At 37.5% G+C, this 20,044-nt stretch overlaps 1 protein-coding gene across 6 annotated transcripts in view; it reads left to right on the top strand.

Moving 5' to 3' along the window:
- DNAH7 (dynein axonemal heavy chain 7) overlaps positions 1-20,044 on the top strand; it is a 222,195-nt gene that overhangs the window by 50,271 nt on the left and 151,880 nt on the right. For all 6 annotated transcript variants that reach the window (XM_045198088.3, XM_045198089.2, XM_053918888.2 and 3 more), the window contains 6 exons: positions 959-1,105; positions 2,563-3,248; positions 5,609-5,795; positions 14,169-14,362; positions 15,890-16,088; positions 18,791-18,931. In XM_045198088.3, coding sequence (XP_045054023.2) covers positions 959-1,105; positions 2,563-3,248; positions 5,609-5,795; positions 14,169-14,362; positions 15,890-16,088; positions 18,791-18,931 — 1,554 coding nt within the window. The remainder of the gene's footprint in view (positions 1-958; positions 1,106-2,562; positions 3,249-5,608; positions 5,796-14,168; positions 14,363-15,889; positions 16,089-18,790; positions 18,932-20,044) is intronic.

The raw sequence follows: 20,044 nt of genomic DNA, 5'->3' as shown, positions 1-20,044 counted from the left end.
ACTATTTTTTTTAGGTGTGTTTAATTTGGAATGCCATACCAATAACAATTTTGTAATAAGCCTTTCTCATTAAAACACACACACACACACACACACACAAACACCTGCTTTATATTGGAAAGCAATAGTTTTTAGGCTTTTATTTACCTTACACATTTCTTGTGAGGAGAGCCCATACAAAAAATAACCTTGGAATTCTTTGTTTTAGCATTGCTTATTAAAGAGATATTTGAGTATCAGAACACAATTAAAAAGTTTTTCCAGTTGTTTGTAAAAATGCCTCAAATATCATTATAGCCCTAAGTTTTCTTTTAGCCCCATACTTGATGATTATGAGATTTTTCAAATGCTTATAAATCATTTGTTAGCATAAATTCTATGCACACTAAATAATGTATTAACACATTCTCAATCATTTTATCAGTTAGAACTTATCCCATTGACAGCACAAGATTGGATGTCTCTAATTTGTGAATCATAGGAATTTCAATCATTAGTTTTAAGGCTTACTCCTAAAAATTCTGTATATTTTAGATCCTAGTTATCTTCCAGATTATCCCTTTTTTTATATTTTGCCCATATCAAAATATATTAATAATAATTCGGATAGTCCTTACAAATATTTATTATTATTTATTTATTTTCATGTAAAAAGTAAAATTTCTATATTGTTTTCTCCCCCAGTGGAAATTATTTTATTTTACTTTTTTAAAGTTTTTTAATTATATTTTTCCCATTACCATTTATCCCTCTTATCCCTCTTCCGCCTGCACCCCTCCCATCCCTCTCCCACAATCACCGCACGGTTGTCCCTGTCCACGAGTCTTTTCCTGTTTTGCTCATCCTCTCGCCCTCTAACCATCCCCCCCAGAGCTGACAAACATTTAAATTTGCTCTTGATGCCTAGGGGTTTTAACTTTTAAATACGTAACAACAAATGCTGTTTTACTTACATTAGTTACGGTGTGAACGGTTTGTGGAGGAGTTAGAGAGTTATGCCAAGCAGTCAGAAGAGTTTTACTCACTCGGAGATCTTCAGGACGTACAGCGATACCTGAAAAAGGCTCAGACTCTGAATGGGAAGTTGGACATAGCAGCAGAAAAGGTATTGTTCAAAAATTCTTAGGAGGATAAATTAGTTCAAAAGGAAGAGTATTGACTTGGCATTGCGTATTCACCTTTGAGAAACAGATTCAAGTAAAAGAAGTTTAACCATATTTAATTAGAGGATAATATAAATGGCACATACAGATTTTACAGACGGGCTTCAAGGAGTGGCCCCGCTGTTTTCTGCTGGTGGTGATACCATTTCAGTGGCTGCCATCTTTCAGCTGAAGGAATGAATTTTATCTCCATCTGCTTCTTCACTTGTATTTTGTGTCATTTAAACATTTGTGTTGTGCGATGGCACCTGGTTACTGTTTAGTTTTCTCATCTTCATAGAAACCAGCTTAAATTTGGCGGCTGTGTTTTTAAATTTGGTCATTTATCATCAAGCTACTTTGTTCCCAGTATTGCCACTTCAGAAATCAGCTTTCTCATTAGAAGAAGCTGGAAGGGGGGAAAGCCATATTCTTGGCTATGTAAGATTTTTTACATTTTTAATTGTGCTTTTTTAATAAAAAGGGAAAATAATGAAAACAGACCATATTACCATGCTATACCATTTTTCTTACACTGAAAGATTTTAGTATCTTATCAGATCATGTAATTAGCTTATAATAATCACAGATATGTAAACAGATGTTGAGAAAAGAGAAAAAGCTTTGTAGATTTTTTTATAACTGACACCAATAAAATTTTAAGTAACTTGCATAATTTATGTATTGAGCTCACATGTTTCGATTCTATAGATTTCTCCTCTAAAACCACCCACATCCTCACATATTTCACAACTAAACTAAGAAGAAATTAATGCTTTCTTTGCCTCTCCCTGTTCTATTTATTTTCAAGACCCAGCTCCAGTAGTATCTTCTCTCCAGAGCACTTGTGACTAAATTATTTTAATGTGCTCTTTAGTCTCTGAGTGATAGCATTTTTTGTACATACTATTCATTTTATATTGAACAGCTACTCTCTCACATATCTCTTCCATTGCTGATATTATTATTGAATAATTGCTATTTAACTTTCAAGTACTTATGTCCTATCTCTTCAGCTGGATTACTAACTGCTTGGAGTTTGTACTTTGTGATATAATACTTTTTAAAATTTTTCTACAGTACCTAACACAATGCTGTGTATGTTGAAAGCACTTAGGTTCTTGTTCATTAATAAATGAAGCTATATCCTCAGTACATCTGGATGGACAAAGGCTTCTTTATGTATGTAAATTTATTTTACGGTGTTAAGAACTTAACCAGTCGTTGCTCTCTGGAAACTAGAAGAAATAGGACAAAGAGACTACCACTCAGTTTTTCTACATTAGGCCTAAGATAAGTTTAACCTTAGGGCTTAGTGTTTTTTGGTCACATTTGATAGGAATATTTTTTTAAAACTTAATTTTGGATATCGTTCACTTTCAGAATAATAAATTTAATACCTATTCTGCTCTAATACCAGATTGAGCAGTTTAATGCTGAAGAGGAGGCATTTGGTTGGCTACCATCAATATATCCTCAACGCAAAAAGATCCAAGATGGTTTGAACCCTTATCTTCGTCTCTATGAAACTGCTGTTGAATTTAGCAATAAATATAGAGCATGGACAGAAGGACCCTATAACAAGGTGAATCCAGACCAAGTGGAAACAGATGTTGGAAATTACTGGAGGGGACTCTACAAGCTGGAGAAAACCTTCCATGATTCTCCAAATGCATTGGCAATGGCAAAAAAAGTAAGAGCAAAGGTGGAAGATTTCAAGCAGCACATTCCTCTCATTCAAGTAATCTGCAATCCTGGTTTGCGCCCCCGGCACTGGGAAGCCATGTCCAAAATTGTTGGCTACCCCCTGCAGCCAGCGGATGACTCCACCGTGTCCCCTTTTCTAGACATGAATCTGGAACAGTATTTAGATAGATTCGAAGGTATTAGTGAAGCAGCAAGCAAAGAGTATTCTCTCGAAAAGGCCATGGAGAAGATGATCAATGAGTGGGATACAATGGAATTTGTCATCGTCCCTTACAGAGAATCTGGGACATTTATTTTGTCATCAGTTGATGACATTCAGATGTTGTTGGATGACCACATCGTCAAGACTCAGACAATGCGGGGATCCCCTTTCATTAAGCCTTACGAAAAACAAATGAGGTGAGGTGCTCTTCCTACGGCAGTGTTTACACGATGCTACCCAAACCAGCCTTTGTGTTATTCTGAACCAAAGTAATCACTTGTATGTCATATAGTTTTTTAAAACTGATTCTGCATTTCATACTTAGTAGTTTAAATAGTCCATTGTAAGGAATGATAACCTTCATTGCTTTTGGGAGGGTACTGATCTTTGGCTAGCCACCTGTATTCATAAAAATGGTAGTGGATGATCAGCCTCTAGATACTCATTTTTATTGCCTACAGTCTGATATTACATACTTGACTCTCAAAAATAATTTTGTGTCTATGAACATAGTCTATAGAATTTACAAACTATAAAACTGAAAATAATGTCATTTTTCAGATATACTAAGTAGTTTATTGTAGATAATCCCTATAAGTCTGTTGTTATTTCCACTCGTATGCATGAAGGATTGCTAGACAAGTGGGAAAGAATGAAACCATGATTTTAGTCTAATTAAATTAAACTTTCATCCCATCTGCAATGTTTTCAATTTCTGTAATTTGTATGAAGAAGTCTATATTTTACCTTAGAAAGTGATTAAATCCAAATCAGACTACTATCTTCAGTATGAATTTGCATGGCAAAGAAAGCTAACTACTTGGTCGTATCCGCCTGTGGTTATTGATACATTACCCTAAACTCGAGCGTGCTCTGGCTTGCTCTCCATTTCCCCTTGACTGCTCTGCCCGCTGCCCAGCTTCCTCCAGTGTGCTCATCAAGACTAACTTTTGAAACATTCTGAAAGCAGTATATTTAGGTTCTGTTTTTAAGGACTGTGTATGAGATCATTAGCCAGTGGGAAAATTTCCTGCCTCAGTCAGGGATTAGATGGAGAAAGAGGGAATGGCACCAGAAAAAAGCACAGGCATTCATTTCTTCTTGTGGAAAGAGGTTAAACACACTATTGATGAACATTGAAAGGAAAGTACTTTGTTTTATTTATTTTTAAGTTTATTGTTGTTCAGTTACAGTTGCCCAGCCTTTTTCTGCCTTGCTCACCCCAATCCCATCCCTCCCACTCCCACAGTCAATCCACCCCATAGTGCATGCCCATGAGTCTTCTATTTGTGTTCTGTTGCCTGCCTCTTCCCCTTCTTCCCCCATTATCTCCCTACCCCCTCCCCTCTGGTTACTGTCAGTTTGTTCTTTATTTCCAAGTCTCTGGTTCTATTTTGCTCATTTGTTTGTTTTGTTGATTAGGTTCCACTTATAGGTGAGAACATATGGTATTTGTCTTTCACTGCCTGGCTTATTTCACTTAACATAATGCTCTCCAGTTCTTGTGAAAAGAGGATAAACAAATTATTGATAAACATAGAAAGAAAAGTATTTTTAAAAATGTCATTTGAAAATGTCTGGTGACTTTTAGAACCCCTATTTATATTTCCTGGTTTTAATAATCTAAAATTACTATGACCACTGTGTGATGTACAGTGTGTCGATGTACGCATAAAGTTACCGCATCACGAAGTTGTATTGCCATTAACCATTCTTCTTTATGGCTTCGTTAGCTCCTACAGCGTAGTGGTTACAGCTCTGTGGGTTCAGTTCTGCCTCTCTCACTTACTAGTTGGGTGAACTTGAATGTGGTCCTTACCTCTATGCGCCTTAGTCTCCCCATTGGTATATATGTGAGAACATGAGGATAGAACAAATACATACTGAGACCTTAGAAATGTGCTTGTAAAATTGTTAGTTTATAGTGTAATTATATTTTTTTCTTGAGGAAATCAAGTTATTCTTCTTGTTTTTTATATTTAGAAATGAACTGATAAGCTATTGTAAATTCCAAAGTGCTTCCTTCTCATGAATGCCACACTAACATATTTAGGATTATGGAGATTTTTCTTTAAATGCCAGTTACATCTTACGAGTTAACTATTTTATTCTGGAAATAAGGCCTTGATGAGCCCCAATTAAAAAAATACTAAAAGGAAATGAATCTTGGATAGAACTACCTTTCCTAAGAAGTTCAGAAGTCCTTCATTGAGAAATCCAGTACTGCCTCCAAAATCTCACTTCTCAGTTTGTGCCCTCTAGCCGTGGAACTGGACTACAGAGCGGTTCATTGCTATGGCATATACAGAAACTAGCCCATTCGTAGATAGGTACGTCTTAACATGTATATCTGTATAAGCATAATGTTGATGCTATTGTTTTAAAATGGATTTTGTAAAACAAATCTAGTGATGTATCTTTGTATGAAGGCAGATGAATGGAAATCGGAATCACACCACTGTGTACAGATTGACAGTCTAGTCAGGGTTTAGAGTTTAGTCATCTGAAACGGTGTTTGGTGTGCTGTTGGTAAGAGCCGCTGTGTTTTGCTTCTCAGAGAGTGGGAGAGCAAGCTCCTGCTGCTTCAGGAGATCCTGGATGAATGGCTCAAGGTCCAGGCCACGTGGCTGTATTTGGAGCCCATTTTCAGTTCTCCGGACATCTTGTCTCAAATGCCCGAGGAAGGCAGACGATTTACAACTGTGGATAAAACGTGGAGAGATATAATGAAAACTGTCATACAAGTAGGTAAAAATTCTGAGAATGTGATTATATTTGGTTGAAATGCCATGATTTTTGTTTTTAAGACAATCCACGTAAGCCAGTCTTTTTTCCACATACATTTCCTTTGCAGGTATTATTTTAGACTCACAGGAACCAGGAATATAGAAAGCAAAGTAGATGTTTTGTCCTAGTTACTTCTTGTGGTTCCAATTGAATTCGCATTATTTAATGGCATTTGGGTGTAGCTGTGGTTCTTACCACATGCTCTGGTAAGAAGACCTTGGCCTTAGCACCTGCTGCTCCATCTATTCTGTGGCCCCATGTCATAGGCTGTACCACCACTGACATGCTCTGGTGGAAACACGTCAGCATGCCAAACACGCACTCCACAATTTTCTCTGTAGGGACCTAAAAAAGAAGAGTTGTAAACATAAATAAATCTAAAGAACCCGACATATACACACAATCAATGTGCAATCAATTAATCGACACACAAATACAGGGCAGGAGAACTTATCATTTTTTCCTTTTTAAAGTTGAATTTATTGGGGTGACATTGGTTAATAAAATTATATGGGTTTCAGGTGTGCACATCTGTAATATATCATCCTATATTGTATTGTGTGTTTACCACCCAAAGTCTAGTCTCCTTTCATCACCATTTATCCCCCTTTTCCCTCTTCTACCTTCCCCCACCTCCCTTTCCTTCTAGTAATCACCATACTTTCATCTGCATCTATGAAGGTTTTTTCTTTTTTTTTTTTTAAAGATTTTATTTATTTTATTTTTAGACAGAGGGGAAAGGAGGGAGAAAGAGAGGGAGAGAAACATCAATGTGTGGTTGCCTCTCATGTACCCCATACTGGAGACCTGGCCCTGCAACCCAGGCATGTGCCCTGACTGGGAATCAAACTGGCGACCCTTTGGTTCCCAGGCCAGCAGCGTTCAGTCCACTGAGCCACACTAGCCAGGGAGTTTTTTTTTCTTAATTCCTTCACCTTTTTTTACCCACCTCCCCCCCGCCATATCCCTTTCCCCTCTGACAGCTGTCAGTCTGTTCTCTGTATCTATGAATCTGTTTCTATTTTGTTAGTTTATTTTGTTCATTACATTCCACATATAAGTAAAATCACAATTTAAGTTAAGGAAGGAGTTCAATAAAAGTCAGTAACACTGAAAAAGGTATCATTTGCATTCAATTCAAAAGACATTTATTTACTGCCTGCAAAGCATAGTTTGTGTGTTATTGCAAGTTAAGATTAAAATAGAAGAAGTATTAGTTCTTAAATTATATCACTAAATGAATGTAGACTTCTCCATCAGTTTTTGATCAATTACATTATGGTAGAATAGGAAGACAATTATCCTAAAAATTCTCTACCCTAAAACAGAAGTGTGCACGTTTCTTCCAGGGTTTTCTTCCTCCTCTGGTCGCACCGGAGCAGGTCGGCACACCCGGCGGCAGAGCAGGCTTCTAGTTCAGGACGAAGGCATTGCCTCCTCTCTTTACACGCACTTGAACATGTTTCTAGAGACTCCTTGAGCCCCCTCCCAAAGACGGGGCCAGTTAACTGTCCGCAGTTTGTTGAGAGAACTGGATAATCTTTCATCATGTACCCTGCACATGCCCAAACTTGACTTGTGACTCACCCAAGTCTTCCTGTGTGTTCCACACAAGGCAGAAAAAGGCACTCTTGAATTTCTCCCCAAACCTTTTCCCTGTCTCAGTAAATATAAACACCATTCCCTCTATTGCTTAGGCCAAACACTTAGGAGTGATTATGGTATTTTACTTTACTGTAGTAAATATGATCACATGGCACCAAGCATCTCACCTCTGTGGTGAGCTGGAAGGCTAAAAACCCCATCTCCTAGATACCCTAGCATCTAAGTTTCTGGAAGGGACTTAGGTTTCAACAATTAGATACACTCGTTTGGAATTGGGAAGGCATAAGTGAAACTACAGCCATCTTCCTGTGTTAGCTATTTCTGCTGCCATGCAAGGTGACACGACCTTGACCTTTTTTTCTTTGTCAAGAGGATTTTAATGTCTGGTTACTAGTTTCACGGGTAGTTAGAGGAGGTGATGATGGTGGCTACCTGATCCCTAGAATCCCAGCCACCGTTGCGTGTTCTTGAATGAAGCAGTCCAGTGGTGGTGTCCTTTCGTCCTAATTAGGGCAGGGGCAGTAACACTCCTGGGAGATCAGTTCCGCACTCCAGGTGTCTCTCCTGGAAGTGTGGACCTTCCAACGATTTTGTAATCATTTAATTCCCTTTGTCAAATCTCTTTGTTACTTAATGTACCTGAAAGGATACTGCCGTGAGCTCAGAATAAAGATACCAGAGGATCCAGGATGGGCTTTAGGGTAGTGAAAATCTAGTTCCCACTTGAAAATGGAACAGTGGTGGTATCTGACAGGTAGCACTAAAATCACTTACTTAAATTATGCTCTTATTCTTCTGGAATGAAGCGTCTGTTTTATAGGCAATGCTGGTGGTGGGCCAAGTGGCTGCTGGAATAGGTCAACATAGTAGGAATTTGAAACGTAAGAGGTGTGAGATGGGCTGAAAGTTTTCTAAAACACGGGAGAAATTAAAGAAGTAAATGGCATAATTCAGGGTGTAAGCTCTGTGCTCAAGACACGGTCAAAGGGCTGAGGAGCTTCCATGATTGCCCCAGAGAGCCGCTTATTTCTGAGAGCTACAGGTTTGACGTGGCCAAAAGCGAGCCACAGAGTCTGAGCCAATGGGCTGTCGAGTTACGATATAATTTGTTTCACAGCCCTACCAGATTTGTGTGAACGGTGGTCTGCTTTTTGGCAAAGAGTGGGATGGTGAGAATTGGGAGCGGGATATCTGGGTGGGTTTGCTGAGTGTGGGCACCTGGAGCCTTGTCAGCAGCCCGAGGCATGTGGATGGCAGCGTGTCCTAATCATGCTTGTCCAGGGGGGAGAGAGCCTGTCACATGCAGTCAGACGTACCGATGTGAGTGCACTTGGCAGAGATACTGGTTTGTGTGTGCTAGTCGAGGAGATGGGAATGGTTCTGTTTATTTGCTTTTTTGACCCAAACCTGGCTTCTATGATACTGAAATAAATTTGAAATGCCAGAAAATCCTTGATATGATTTAAATAAATTAGTGATTAGTTGATAGATGTTTCTGCAAAGACACCCTTGCACCATACAGAAGTGGAAATTATGGCCCCAGTGAAGGGGCCTAAAAGGGCAGTAGCAAGGATTCTTCATCGGGCGCACCTGTAGTGAGCATATCAGTTTTTTTTAACCTGGCCTGGAAAGGGAGATGTCAGAGCGTGGGTCTACATTGATCATGGTCAGTAGTCCCTGTTTGGCTGTGTGATCAAGAACTTAGAAGAAATAGGCTCTAAAGTTTGGTGACAAGGAGGTCAGGGGAAGAGGTCTATGGGATCACAGAATAGACAAGAATATGAGTGTATTTGTGCTCCATGTAAATGTTTAATAAAAGAGAGCGCTGCAACAGGAGGCACTTAGTGACTTAGTTGACCAGTTGATCTATTTATTCTGTGAATGCCACCCAGCTTATGCCAGTGTATATATACACAATGAGCTGTGAATGATCACATTGAATAATATGAATAAGCGGTAATATTGTCCAGACTGGGGAACTTTTGAGAGTTAAAGCAGTTAACAAGTAAGCCTATAAAGCAAGCATAAACCAGAGCTCGCCTCATGGAACCTGCATATCGGGTCACTCTAGGTATAGACAAAGCAGCCATGACGGCAGAGGTGGGACTTATGGAAAGACGTGTCATCTTGGGCTGCCTCTTCCCAGCGCTGCTGAGTGCCCACAGCTGCCAACAGCAGAGACTAACAACGCTTCTGAGGCAGCAGCACCCCTGAAGGGACCAGGCAACCATTTAGAAGGAATTAAACACATTGGCGCTCTTTCAGCATAGGAGGGGACAGTGATTTGTCTGCACCAGATGGATTTTTCCTCTCTCATCCCAAGCCTCTGCCAACACTGTCATTCATTGACTTACTGAATGACTTAGTGTCACAGTTTCCACACAACATTGCTTTTGTTTAAGGAACTCACATTACAAGGGAAATGAGGCAACTGACTGACACTCGTGAGATTTACAGGTCCCGATGTGAGTGTCGACCTTATAAAAAGTGGAACGTCTCCTGTCGAAGACTCAGTGCTGTACCAGTGGGAAGACAGCAGTTTGCAAGTTTAGGGTGCGGTCCCAGAGGATACATAGTATATGTTCTCAGCCAGATCCAAATATGCGGCTTCTTCCATAGGCAGGGTTCATGGGTCTAGGAACTCAGGAGTGAAGATGAGAATGATACTTCTCAACAATTCACCCAATAAACTAGTCACAATTTTGCTTCCCAACTTTTTATTTTGCTAGTGGAAATATCACAGTGTCCAGGGGAGAAATGCTTCTGTGTGGAGACTGATCAATGGTTTCATGGAATAGGAAGTTCTTGATCTGTTCATCCTACCTTTTACCTCTCAGTCCTTATAAGTTTTCACCTTACTAGCTTGTTTATTCTAGCCACACCGGCTTCCTATTTTGCTGTTGTTTTTTTAAAGACACATGCCAAACACACTCTGCCCTAGAGCCTTTGCACTACTGGACCCTCCTCCTGAATTGCTGTCCCTCCAAATATCTGCAGAGCTAATTAGTGTCTTTGCTTCCTTGAAGTTGTTTCTCGAATATCACCATTTATAGAGTCTAACATCGGAGCACCGCATTTAAAACAGAAACCTGCCTTTGCCTTTCCTGGCACTCCTCCTTTCTCTTATTTGTAGCATCTATCACCTTCTAACGTACTGTCTGATTTATGAATGATCGTGTTTATTTTTCATTGTCTGTCTCCCGTGGAGGCTGGGATCTTTGTCTGTTTGGTTCGCTGTCGTGGCCCAGGCACTAAGAACAGTGCCTGACAGGCAGCAGGCCCTTGATAAACATTTGTTGAGTGAATGAATGAATAATTAATTTGAGATTGATCCTTGAATTATTGCTAGTTCTAAGAATTCTGAGGGTTTTTTTTCCCCCTGAGAAACCTTGTCTGAAAATTCACTTTTAGATGAGTGGGCCCTACAGTCTGAAAATCTAGAAACATCTTGGGTCTTGAAAAACTTTTTAATCCTGGTAAGGTCAAAGGATCTCAGGGTTGTCAGGGGACTTATGTGTCTACTCAGTGAACTCACGTTTCCCTTCTTCTGCTTAAAAGATCTTACCATTTCCTGTTGTCCAAGGATTTCTGATGAGGGAGTTTTTGCTTCTAGAAGTTTACTGACCTGGCTTGAGCTTAATGCCTTTAAGTCTATGAAACTGTACTTTCTGTGAAGCTTCCTGGCAGCAATAAGTAGAATGCTCTCTCTCTATCCCCAAATTAAAGTTTCAGGCCCCTGATATCACGGGCATTTGATTTAGAAATGTAAATCAGCCACACATTGTCATTTGAGCTGATGAGAGTGGTGATACTTGTGAGGTAAGACACAAAATTTGTATAATTCTCCCTTTTACCAAACCAATGACAGTTAATAGTTTTTATTCTTCCCCTCCAAGGGATAAAAAGTAATTAAAGTGTCAAGGGAACCATGTGTAGTTTGAATTAGCTAGTGGCTTCCTGTTCTAACATCTTACTGTTCTGTCCTGAGAACACAGCTAACAGGTACCAGCCTGACCAGCATGGAGCGCTCTATGTTTCTTGAGTTCCTCTGTATTATTCTATAGGCTTAACTCATCCCACATCCAGCCAAGTGTTCAACAAGTGTTGCTGGAATGCCCACTCTGTGCCAGGATGCTATGGCAGTGCTTAAAGGGGCTTAAATGCCAATTTTATTTTACTGTGATAGACATTTTACCCAAAGGATGACAGATTATAAAATACTTGTTTTAACTCCATACTAACTGATTGAATGATGTAAGTGCCTCATTTTCCCCCAGATTAGTACCTGTCTGCCTCCCCCTTTCTCTTTAAGAGACTGGCCGTGGAAGGAAAATAGAAAGAGTAGTTGCAAGTGTATGTGTGTTCTAGGCACCATATTAGGAATTTGGTCCTCATAACTTTTAGAGAGAGCTCTTACCCCATTTTGAAGATAAGAAAAGAGAGACACAGGTTAAGTAAATGACCCAAGGTGACAGGTAATAAGGAGGAATGTGGGTTAGGACCCAGGTCTGTGCTTTCCTTGATCTGATGCAGCCTTTATTGTGCTTGCTTCTCATGGGAAGAGAGTGAAGGTAGCTTAGTTTCTGGTCATGAGATGATTTCTTTCATATATATAAACTTTAAGTTTGTATACAAAGGTACATAGATTATTGCCTCTGTTTATTTAGAACGAGCATGTTTGGCTCAGAGTCATTGAGCTAATCTGGTTAAATAGTGTGGAGCTCAGGAACTCAATAAAAAATTCTTTTACTTGGATGCTGAGAGTTTCCAGAGGTATTTCTTTTGTAACTGTAATAGCTAGGGAAAGATATATGAACTGTTGTTTCAAATAACTGAATTTTGTTTTAACTTTCAAATCTCAGACCCAAGATTGCAACATTGCAGTAAGTTCTTTGAGAATAAAAACAAATGTTGCTAATTTGGGAAAGGGATTTTTCACATTTATGAGCCACCATTCAGCGTTTTTCCCCCAACAGAGAAAGGCGTGTTTTTCCAGGAGGTGGCGCTCTAAGAACAGCGTTTTGGTTTCTGGGTTAAAGAGACTGGAGTACCATTCAATCCGGTCATTGAGTGAATTGCACATTTAAATTGTAACCGAGTCTCTGTCGTGCTTCTTTTTGTGTGTCTTTTTAAATAAACATTAAAAAATGTTTATTTGAAACAAACTGTTAGGAAATATAATAAAATGCCTTTCTAAAATTGTGTCTCTATAAAGATAAGTGAATGTAATCATCTGTTTCATATTTCATATGAACCTCTTTTATTGAGAAAACAGGTATTAATGATAAGTGTTTTGTTCTTTGATTAAATTGCTGTGTTTCCAAGTTACACTGTTGTAATTTAAAACAAAGAAAAAATTATGTCTTTCCCTTTCAGCCACATTCACTATATATTAACAAAAACATACTTTAGACACTCCTGCAATAGAATAAAATTTCTGTATGAAACAATTTATGGCTGACATTTTTGGTTGATCTTTTAGTCATGGCTGAGTAGCAAATATAAGTTTAATTAGTTAACTTTGCAATTCTATGTTTAATTTTTAACAATATTCTCTTGATCTAATTTTATATAAATTTTAAAAATGCCTGATTACTTATATTAATAAATGCAGTGGCGTGTTCTCATGAGGTTTATTGTTTGGCCTGGTGATGAAAAACCCCAGTGTGTTTTAGCACCTTTTTTTTTTTTAACACCTTTAAGCTTATTTCCTATATAACTTTTTTTACTTAGTCATTGGTGTCTATAGTGAAAACTGAATTTGAATTATAAGACCAAGACTTGACCTGGATGACATCAATTATGTATTAAAGAAAAAGAAAAATTAAAAAGAATTTTTAATATCTACATTGTATTTTTATATGTATTTCTAAAGAATTTCATAAACTCAGTGGTTATTTGTATGGTTATTTTAAGAAATTAACAAACCATTTGCTCTTTTAATGTAACAGTTCTTAAGGTCAGCTTTTGGTCATAATTCTTATTTTGAATCCCACAGCATGAAAACAAGCTTCTTAAAAAAAAAACTTGATTCTATTGGAATCACTGTAGAACAAACAACTCACAGTGACAATTTCATGTGATAGACATTCATAAATCCATTACTTCAAGGTAGAACCGTCCTAGTCTCTAGATGTTCAGGAGGAACACGCCTTGAACTTCAGTCCTTCAGCAAGCAGTGCTGTAATGCAGTTCCAAGTGCAGTTCTCTGCCACACGTGATCTTTGTCTAAAACTCCTTGCTCTTCGACCCCAAACCCTTACTTTTTTTAATCTATAGTTACAAAACAGGGGCTGTGTTGTTTTATTATTATTGATATGAATAATATTCAAAATAATAATTATAACGATGACATCTTTTTAGAGCACTTTCCCCCAGAGAATGAGAGACAAACACACTCAAACTCTTTTGTCCCCCATCCTTCTGGTCAGTCCCCTGTTCCTCCCTCCTGCTCCTCCCAGCTCTCACTGCCTCTTGCTCGTTTTCTAGCTCTCACGCTTTCCAGCTTACAATGAGAAGTTGTGACCAACACTGAGAATCCAGTCAATGTCAATTTTACATAATTAAGAAGGCATTGATTAGGCAAGACTACTTTTTAAAAATAAATATTTACTTTAAGTTTTGCATAAGCTTTGTTTGATTAAAGACATAAGCTCAAATGTAGTATGAATATAAAGTTAGTATATAATATTTTTGAGTTGAGTGCTTTTCCCTTTTATTTTTAGGATAAACATGTTCTGACAGTTGTAACTATTGAGAAAATACTGGAAAGGCTGAAAAAATCTAATGAACTTTTGGAACTCATTCTTAAAGGACTCAATGAATATTTGGAAAAGAAACGTCTCTTCTTCCCGAGATTCTTTTTCTTGTCTAATGATGAACTTCTTGAGATACTATCTGAGACTAAAGATCCTACTAGGTAAGTAACTTACATATATAACATATGGCCAAATTTATTTGCTTAACTTTACTTTTTAGAATAAGGTAAAACATAAGTACTTATGAATAATGTTTATAGAATGACTTTTAAAAACACTATTGTGAACATTATCAATAATCAACTTAAGATAATTATTTAAAACAGAAGTGATATCATTGAATGATATTTTTCCCAATGTGATGATTCTCAGAGTGGATTTCTTATTTTATCACATATTCCCTAACAGATGTTTACAGAACACGTCACCTTTCTTTATCACATTCAGAATAAAAGTTAGTGCCCTCAATGGTTTGCAGTGACCCACACAGGTGATTCTGCATTATTCTTCTTACTAGTTTTCTCCCAATAGTTTTCTTCTTGCTCACTCTGCAACAGTCCTTGCAATTCCTCCATAAAAGGGGCAGTCTCCTCCCTCAGTGTATTGTTCTCTCTGCCTTGAATGCTCCTTACCCAAATATTCATAGGACTTCTCCTGCCTCCCGCGTGTGTTTGTGGAAACCTGCTCAAACACCTGCCACTCAGGCCTTTTCTGACCACTCTGTTGAGAATGGCAACCCCTTCCAGCACTCCCTAGCCACCTTTCATGGATCACCTTCTTGGCCTTCTTTTCCTTTGGCATACTTTTTACCATCTCTCTTGGGTTGTAGTATACTTTATTTGTTTATGTTTGATTTTCTCTAACAGATTATTAGCACGAGTATAGAAGAGATTTTTTTTACTTTTTTCCCCAATGCTAAGGCCTGATTCCTTATAACAATATATAGAACACAATAAACAGAATAGATTCTGTGAAACAGTTAACTTTATGTCTTGTGTCTTAAAAATAGGAGATAAGTAATTCAGACAAAGAGATCAATTTAGGCCCAGATTTCCATCTGAGTTTTTATACTCTGCTTCATTATTGCCCATTTGAAAGATGTATTCAGTTGGTTATTGGTAATGTGCCAAAAATGAAAGGTTAGTCAGTTCCAACTATATTACAATAGACTAATAAGACTAAAGTTAGGTAACTTCAAAACAGTTGATTTAGTAACCTATTAAGTACTTAAATCATTAAACTTAGTCCATCCTTTGCAGGCAGTGTCTGAGGATCCTGGTTGAAATGACTGCTTTTATGTATTTGAAGATTTTTTAGATTAGTATATTATCTCTTAGTCAAGATTCATTTGCTCCTTATGTTACTTTTAAATCTTTCAACTCATTGTGTTGGAAACAAAGCCTCATGGAAGTCTCCCCTGTAGCTCTTTTTGCAATTGTACTTTTACAGTTCGTTTTGTGATGATTGAATTAATGATGACCTCCCACGGGACTGTATAATCCATGCCGGGAGAGATTGTGTCTTTTTTTTTCCCCCAGCACTTTATCTCCAGCAGCATCTAGCAGGGGCCTAACACATAATGCCCATTTGTGAATTTGGAATGAGGACTGGTGCACGAAGAACACTGATATTTAAGGAATTGCTGTAATTTGGTTAATTCTCTTAAATGTTTATTTTTTCCCTGACAGAGTGCAGCCTCACTTGAAGAAATGCTTTGAAGGAATTGCAAAGTTAGAATTTACAGAAACCTTAGACATTACTCACATGAAGAGCAGTGAAGGAGAAGTGGTGGGACTCATAGAGACCATTTCAACAGTCAAAGCCAGAGGTCAAGTGGAAAAGTGGTTGCTTGAGTTAGAGAGAGTTATGATTAAATCCATCCACAAGGTAGCTGGCTGTATTTATTATTACTTCTAGTAAAGATGATGGAATATTAATGTGTCATTGATAAATGCACTGTTATTTAGACAGAAGTTGATTCTTAAGTTACCAATTTAATTATAATGGATAGTTAAAGACCAAGATATGGTCTGGGATACTAATTTTATAGTGCCTCACTTGAAAAGTGGGACAAAATACTGTCCATACTAGAGGACACTTGGGTTTTGCTCATGAGTCTGTCTCATTTCTTACAGCCACATGTTAATGCTTTTGTTACTAATTAGACACAAGTTAGTCTGCACAGTCTAGCTTGTCCTGTCTCCTGAGCCACCCCTCTACACTTTCTCATCAATCTCCTTGACTTGTATGTGTCTGCGATGAATCCTTCTGTTCTGTGTGCATATAAAACATGCACCAAAATGTTAGAAAACCACAAATGGATCCTGCTACTAGCGCTAATTTCACATTTTCCCACATCCTCTCATAAAACATATTATTGCCCAATCATTTGTAATTATTTTTGTAAGAGGAGAATTTCAAGTCGTGGCCACAAATTGATATTGATTGAGCACTTAAACTCATTTCTTACTATAGTGTGGACTTGGCATTCCAGTTCCTTATCAAGAATAAAAATCATGGTTGAGCAGGGGAGCGTGAGGGCAGGAATGCAAAGGAAATATGGCACTAGGTCTTAATCAACAATAGCTTTCATTAGTTTTTCAGATTCATACATAATTGAAAAAAATAATTAGAATCTAGATGCTTAATGGATATCACAAGTCTTAGTGCTTCTTTCTCTTCTACAATATTGTTTAATATCTGTCTACATAATATTATTCCAATAGATGCAAAATCTTTTGAGCAGTTTCCCAGTTCTCCCTACTAGGGATTAAATTATAATGAATGTCCTTACATATATAATTGGTGTATTTGATTGAATTATTTATTTGATTATGATAATTCTCATGTGAGGACCACTGGGCCAAAGGGGATGAGCTTTCATAAACCATGGTAAGTATTGAGAAATAGCATTCCCATTTTGTAGATGTTAATAATGTAAATGAGTTCCACTTTGACCACTAATAAGCAGCACTGAATTGGGTTATATGATTGGTTAATTGATATATACAGTGAAAACTCATTATTTTAGACATACATTATTTCAACTATTCTTTTAATTTTGTGTGTCAAAGTATTAAAAGAAAATATTTCAGTTGCCATTTCAGAGCATTAAGAAGGGGTGGCAAGGAACTGTGTAGGTGGCAAATGTTCATGTGTAAGTTTGTACCAGTGAAATATGCAAGCAAATGCAGTGTAAATACAAATAGGAGAGACATGTGTTACTTTTGTTGTGTTATATGTATTTGCATATTTGAAAGATTACTGCATGCCTGAATTAAGTGAATTTTATGTCATTTGTAAATAAAAAAGTCATATTCTTGGCACATTTACCCCTTTATTATTCTAGGTTATCATGAGTTTAATGTAGCTTGCTACCCCCAAATATACATTTTTATGTATATAGACACACACATATGTACATGCATGCGTGTATATATACATACATGTGCATATGTGTATACCATATACATAGATATAGTAATACATTTTACATATATTATAGAACTTCATGTAATCATATTTCTCTTCATCCAACTATATAGAAGTTTGTAATTTAGATTTTAATGTCTTCCTCTTGTTCTCTCCACAACACAAATATGTCCTTCTAGAACACATATGTATTCCATCCTTGGCATATCTCTACTCTGTCTTATTTCCTATGTGCCTCCCATCTCTCTGTTGCTCATTTTTCACCTGCCCTTTCTGTGGCTTTCTTGGCCTTGCAAATTTTCTCTACTATCAATAGCATCTCCGTTCAACTCCATAGATATACTAACTAGACTATAAATCCAAAAAGTCTCACTCATTCTTATATATTTCACAGGAAAAAATTCAATTTTGACATTTTTCCTGAAATTCAGACATTAAAATGGGTATCACCTCACAGATGATGTTACTATTTACGATTAGTACATAAACATGAAAATAGTACCCCCTGATGGCTGGTAGAAAAACATGGATGCACTGAAAACATATGTAGCAAAGTACATGAATTAGACTTCCTGATTTTACAGCTTTCAACTCTCCATGAATGAATTGTACATTATTAGTTCCTGCCATCATTGCTTTGGGTATCAAACTACAGAATTGACAGGGAGTGAGACCCGCAAACACAGGAGGAACTTTAGAGAAATTGTGTGGCTTCCCTGAGAGGGCATGTACACATATGCACACGGCTGACCAGGGAGCTGATGGAGTTCAGAGGCAATTATTGTCTATGAATTTGATGGATCTCATTTTGGAAGTATTTGAATTTATGTTTTGCAATAAAACCGCCTGTGCCTCTTTGATCCAAACGTATCTAGGATATTTTTTGGCTACAATTGGTACAATAAATATTTGATATAACGTATTTCACACAAATTGATCATATGTCAGCAAAATAAAATGTTAGGTAATATATTTATTTTGCTCGCCAGTATATGCACTAATTTGAATTTGAATAGCCTACCCTTATGCTTTGAGTCTTTATAACTGGCTAAGATGTAAAGAGTTGAGCAGTCTGAATGAATCTGCTGGTGTTTAGCTCTTCATTGTAGAGCATATTCAAGTGTGACACTGTTCATCTGTCGCATTTTTTCCATTAGGTCATTCAAGATGCAATTTTTGCCTATGTACAGAATGAACGAATTAACTGGGTAAGGGACTGGCCTGGACAGACAGTTCTCTGTGTATCCCAAACCTTCTGGACGTCAGAAGTACAAGCAGCTATTGCAGCGGGCCAAGAGGTAAGTAAGCTTTTACCACCCCTAGGTTTGTCAGCATTCTTTCAGTAGTTACTATAAAGAAAGACACTCCACTCAAAAAGTCAAGGGTGCTTGAGTCTCAGTCTTGTCATTACATACATTTTTGTACCTTTAGAAATAAAGTGTTAACACTCATAAAGGATAATTCTCCTTTATATCTTGGAGACAAGGTTTCAGACTCATGTAGACTACTTTTATCTTATTTTTAATGTACAGCTTTTGAATAAATAATTATTAACATTTTGAATGATACTTAATTTTAAATATTCTAATATATTGGGAATATGAATTGAGAAAGTACTAAAGTCATATTAGTAATTAATTAGTAGCGTCCTGTATCTCCCTCTTTGCTTGCTGGCTCCCCGGACCACCAGCTTCATTACTCACCTCCACAGGGAAATCGTCTGCAGGGGACAAAGAAGCAAATGTGAGCAAATCAGCTACATTTGTGGGCATCTTCCAATTTTTTTTTTCAGTTTCAATGTAGTGTTTATCAAACCTCTACCCCTCTGTCAAAACCATATTTTTTTTCTGGTCTTACTCTAAGAATACTGAAACAGGTAAGGGTTGAGGTAGAGCATTAAAGTGTTAACTATAATCCTTTCATGCTTCTACTTAACTCCCAAGCATTATTTGAATCTGAAGGGACAGGTAGTTTAAATAACTACCTTCTCAGTGTGTCCTCTGTTCAAAACTATCTGCTCTGCCTGTAATTCTCATCATATTGCATACAGGTACAAAGAGTGTTTTGGTTTACAACAGTGTCAGCTGATACTGAGATAGAGTTAGTTATTTACACATTTGTTAGTCTGTTCCCACTCCTGTAATATGGTACAGATATGGAGCCAATCACAGAGAAAGCCTAAACGAGAACCTGTGCCTCACGGGTGACTCAGCTTCACAGACTTGAGGTCCTCTGAAGCGGTAGCTTAGCAAGAGTTAGCAAGTCAGTCTTTGTATTGTTCCTTGCCCGATTGCCCTCTTCCATTGTGTTTTATGGTGCTTTCCTGGCTGTTTTATGGTATGAAGTTAAGGTTTATATGTGCCTTTAAAAGTTAATTCTTTTTTTTTTTTTGTCTGCTTGTGATTAACCTG

This window comes from Desmodus rotundus, chromosome 2, assembly GCF_022682495.2.
Source record: "Desmodus rotundus isolate HL8 chromosome 2, HLdesRot8A.1, whole genome shotgun sequence".
NCBI classification, from domain to species: Eukaryota; Metazoa; Chordata; class Mammalia; order Chiroptera; family Phyllostomidae; genus Desmodus; species Desmodus rotundus.
This window is presented reverse-complemented; position numbering and strand designations above follow the sequence as displayed.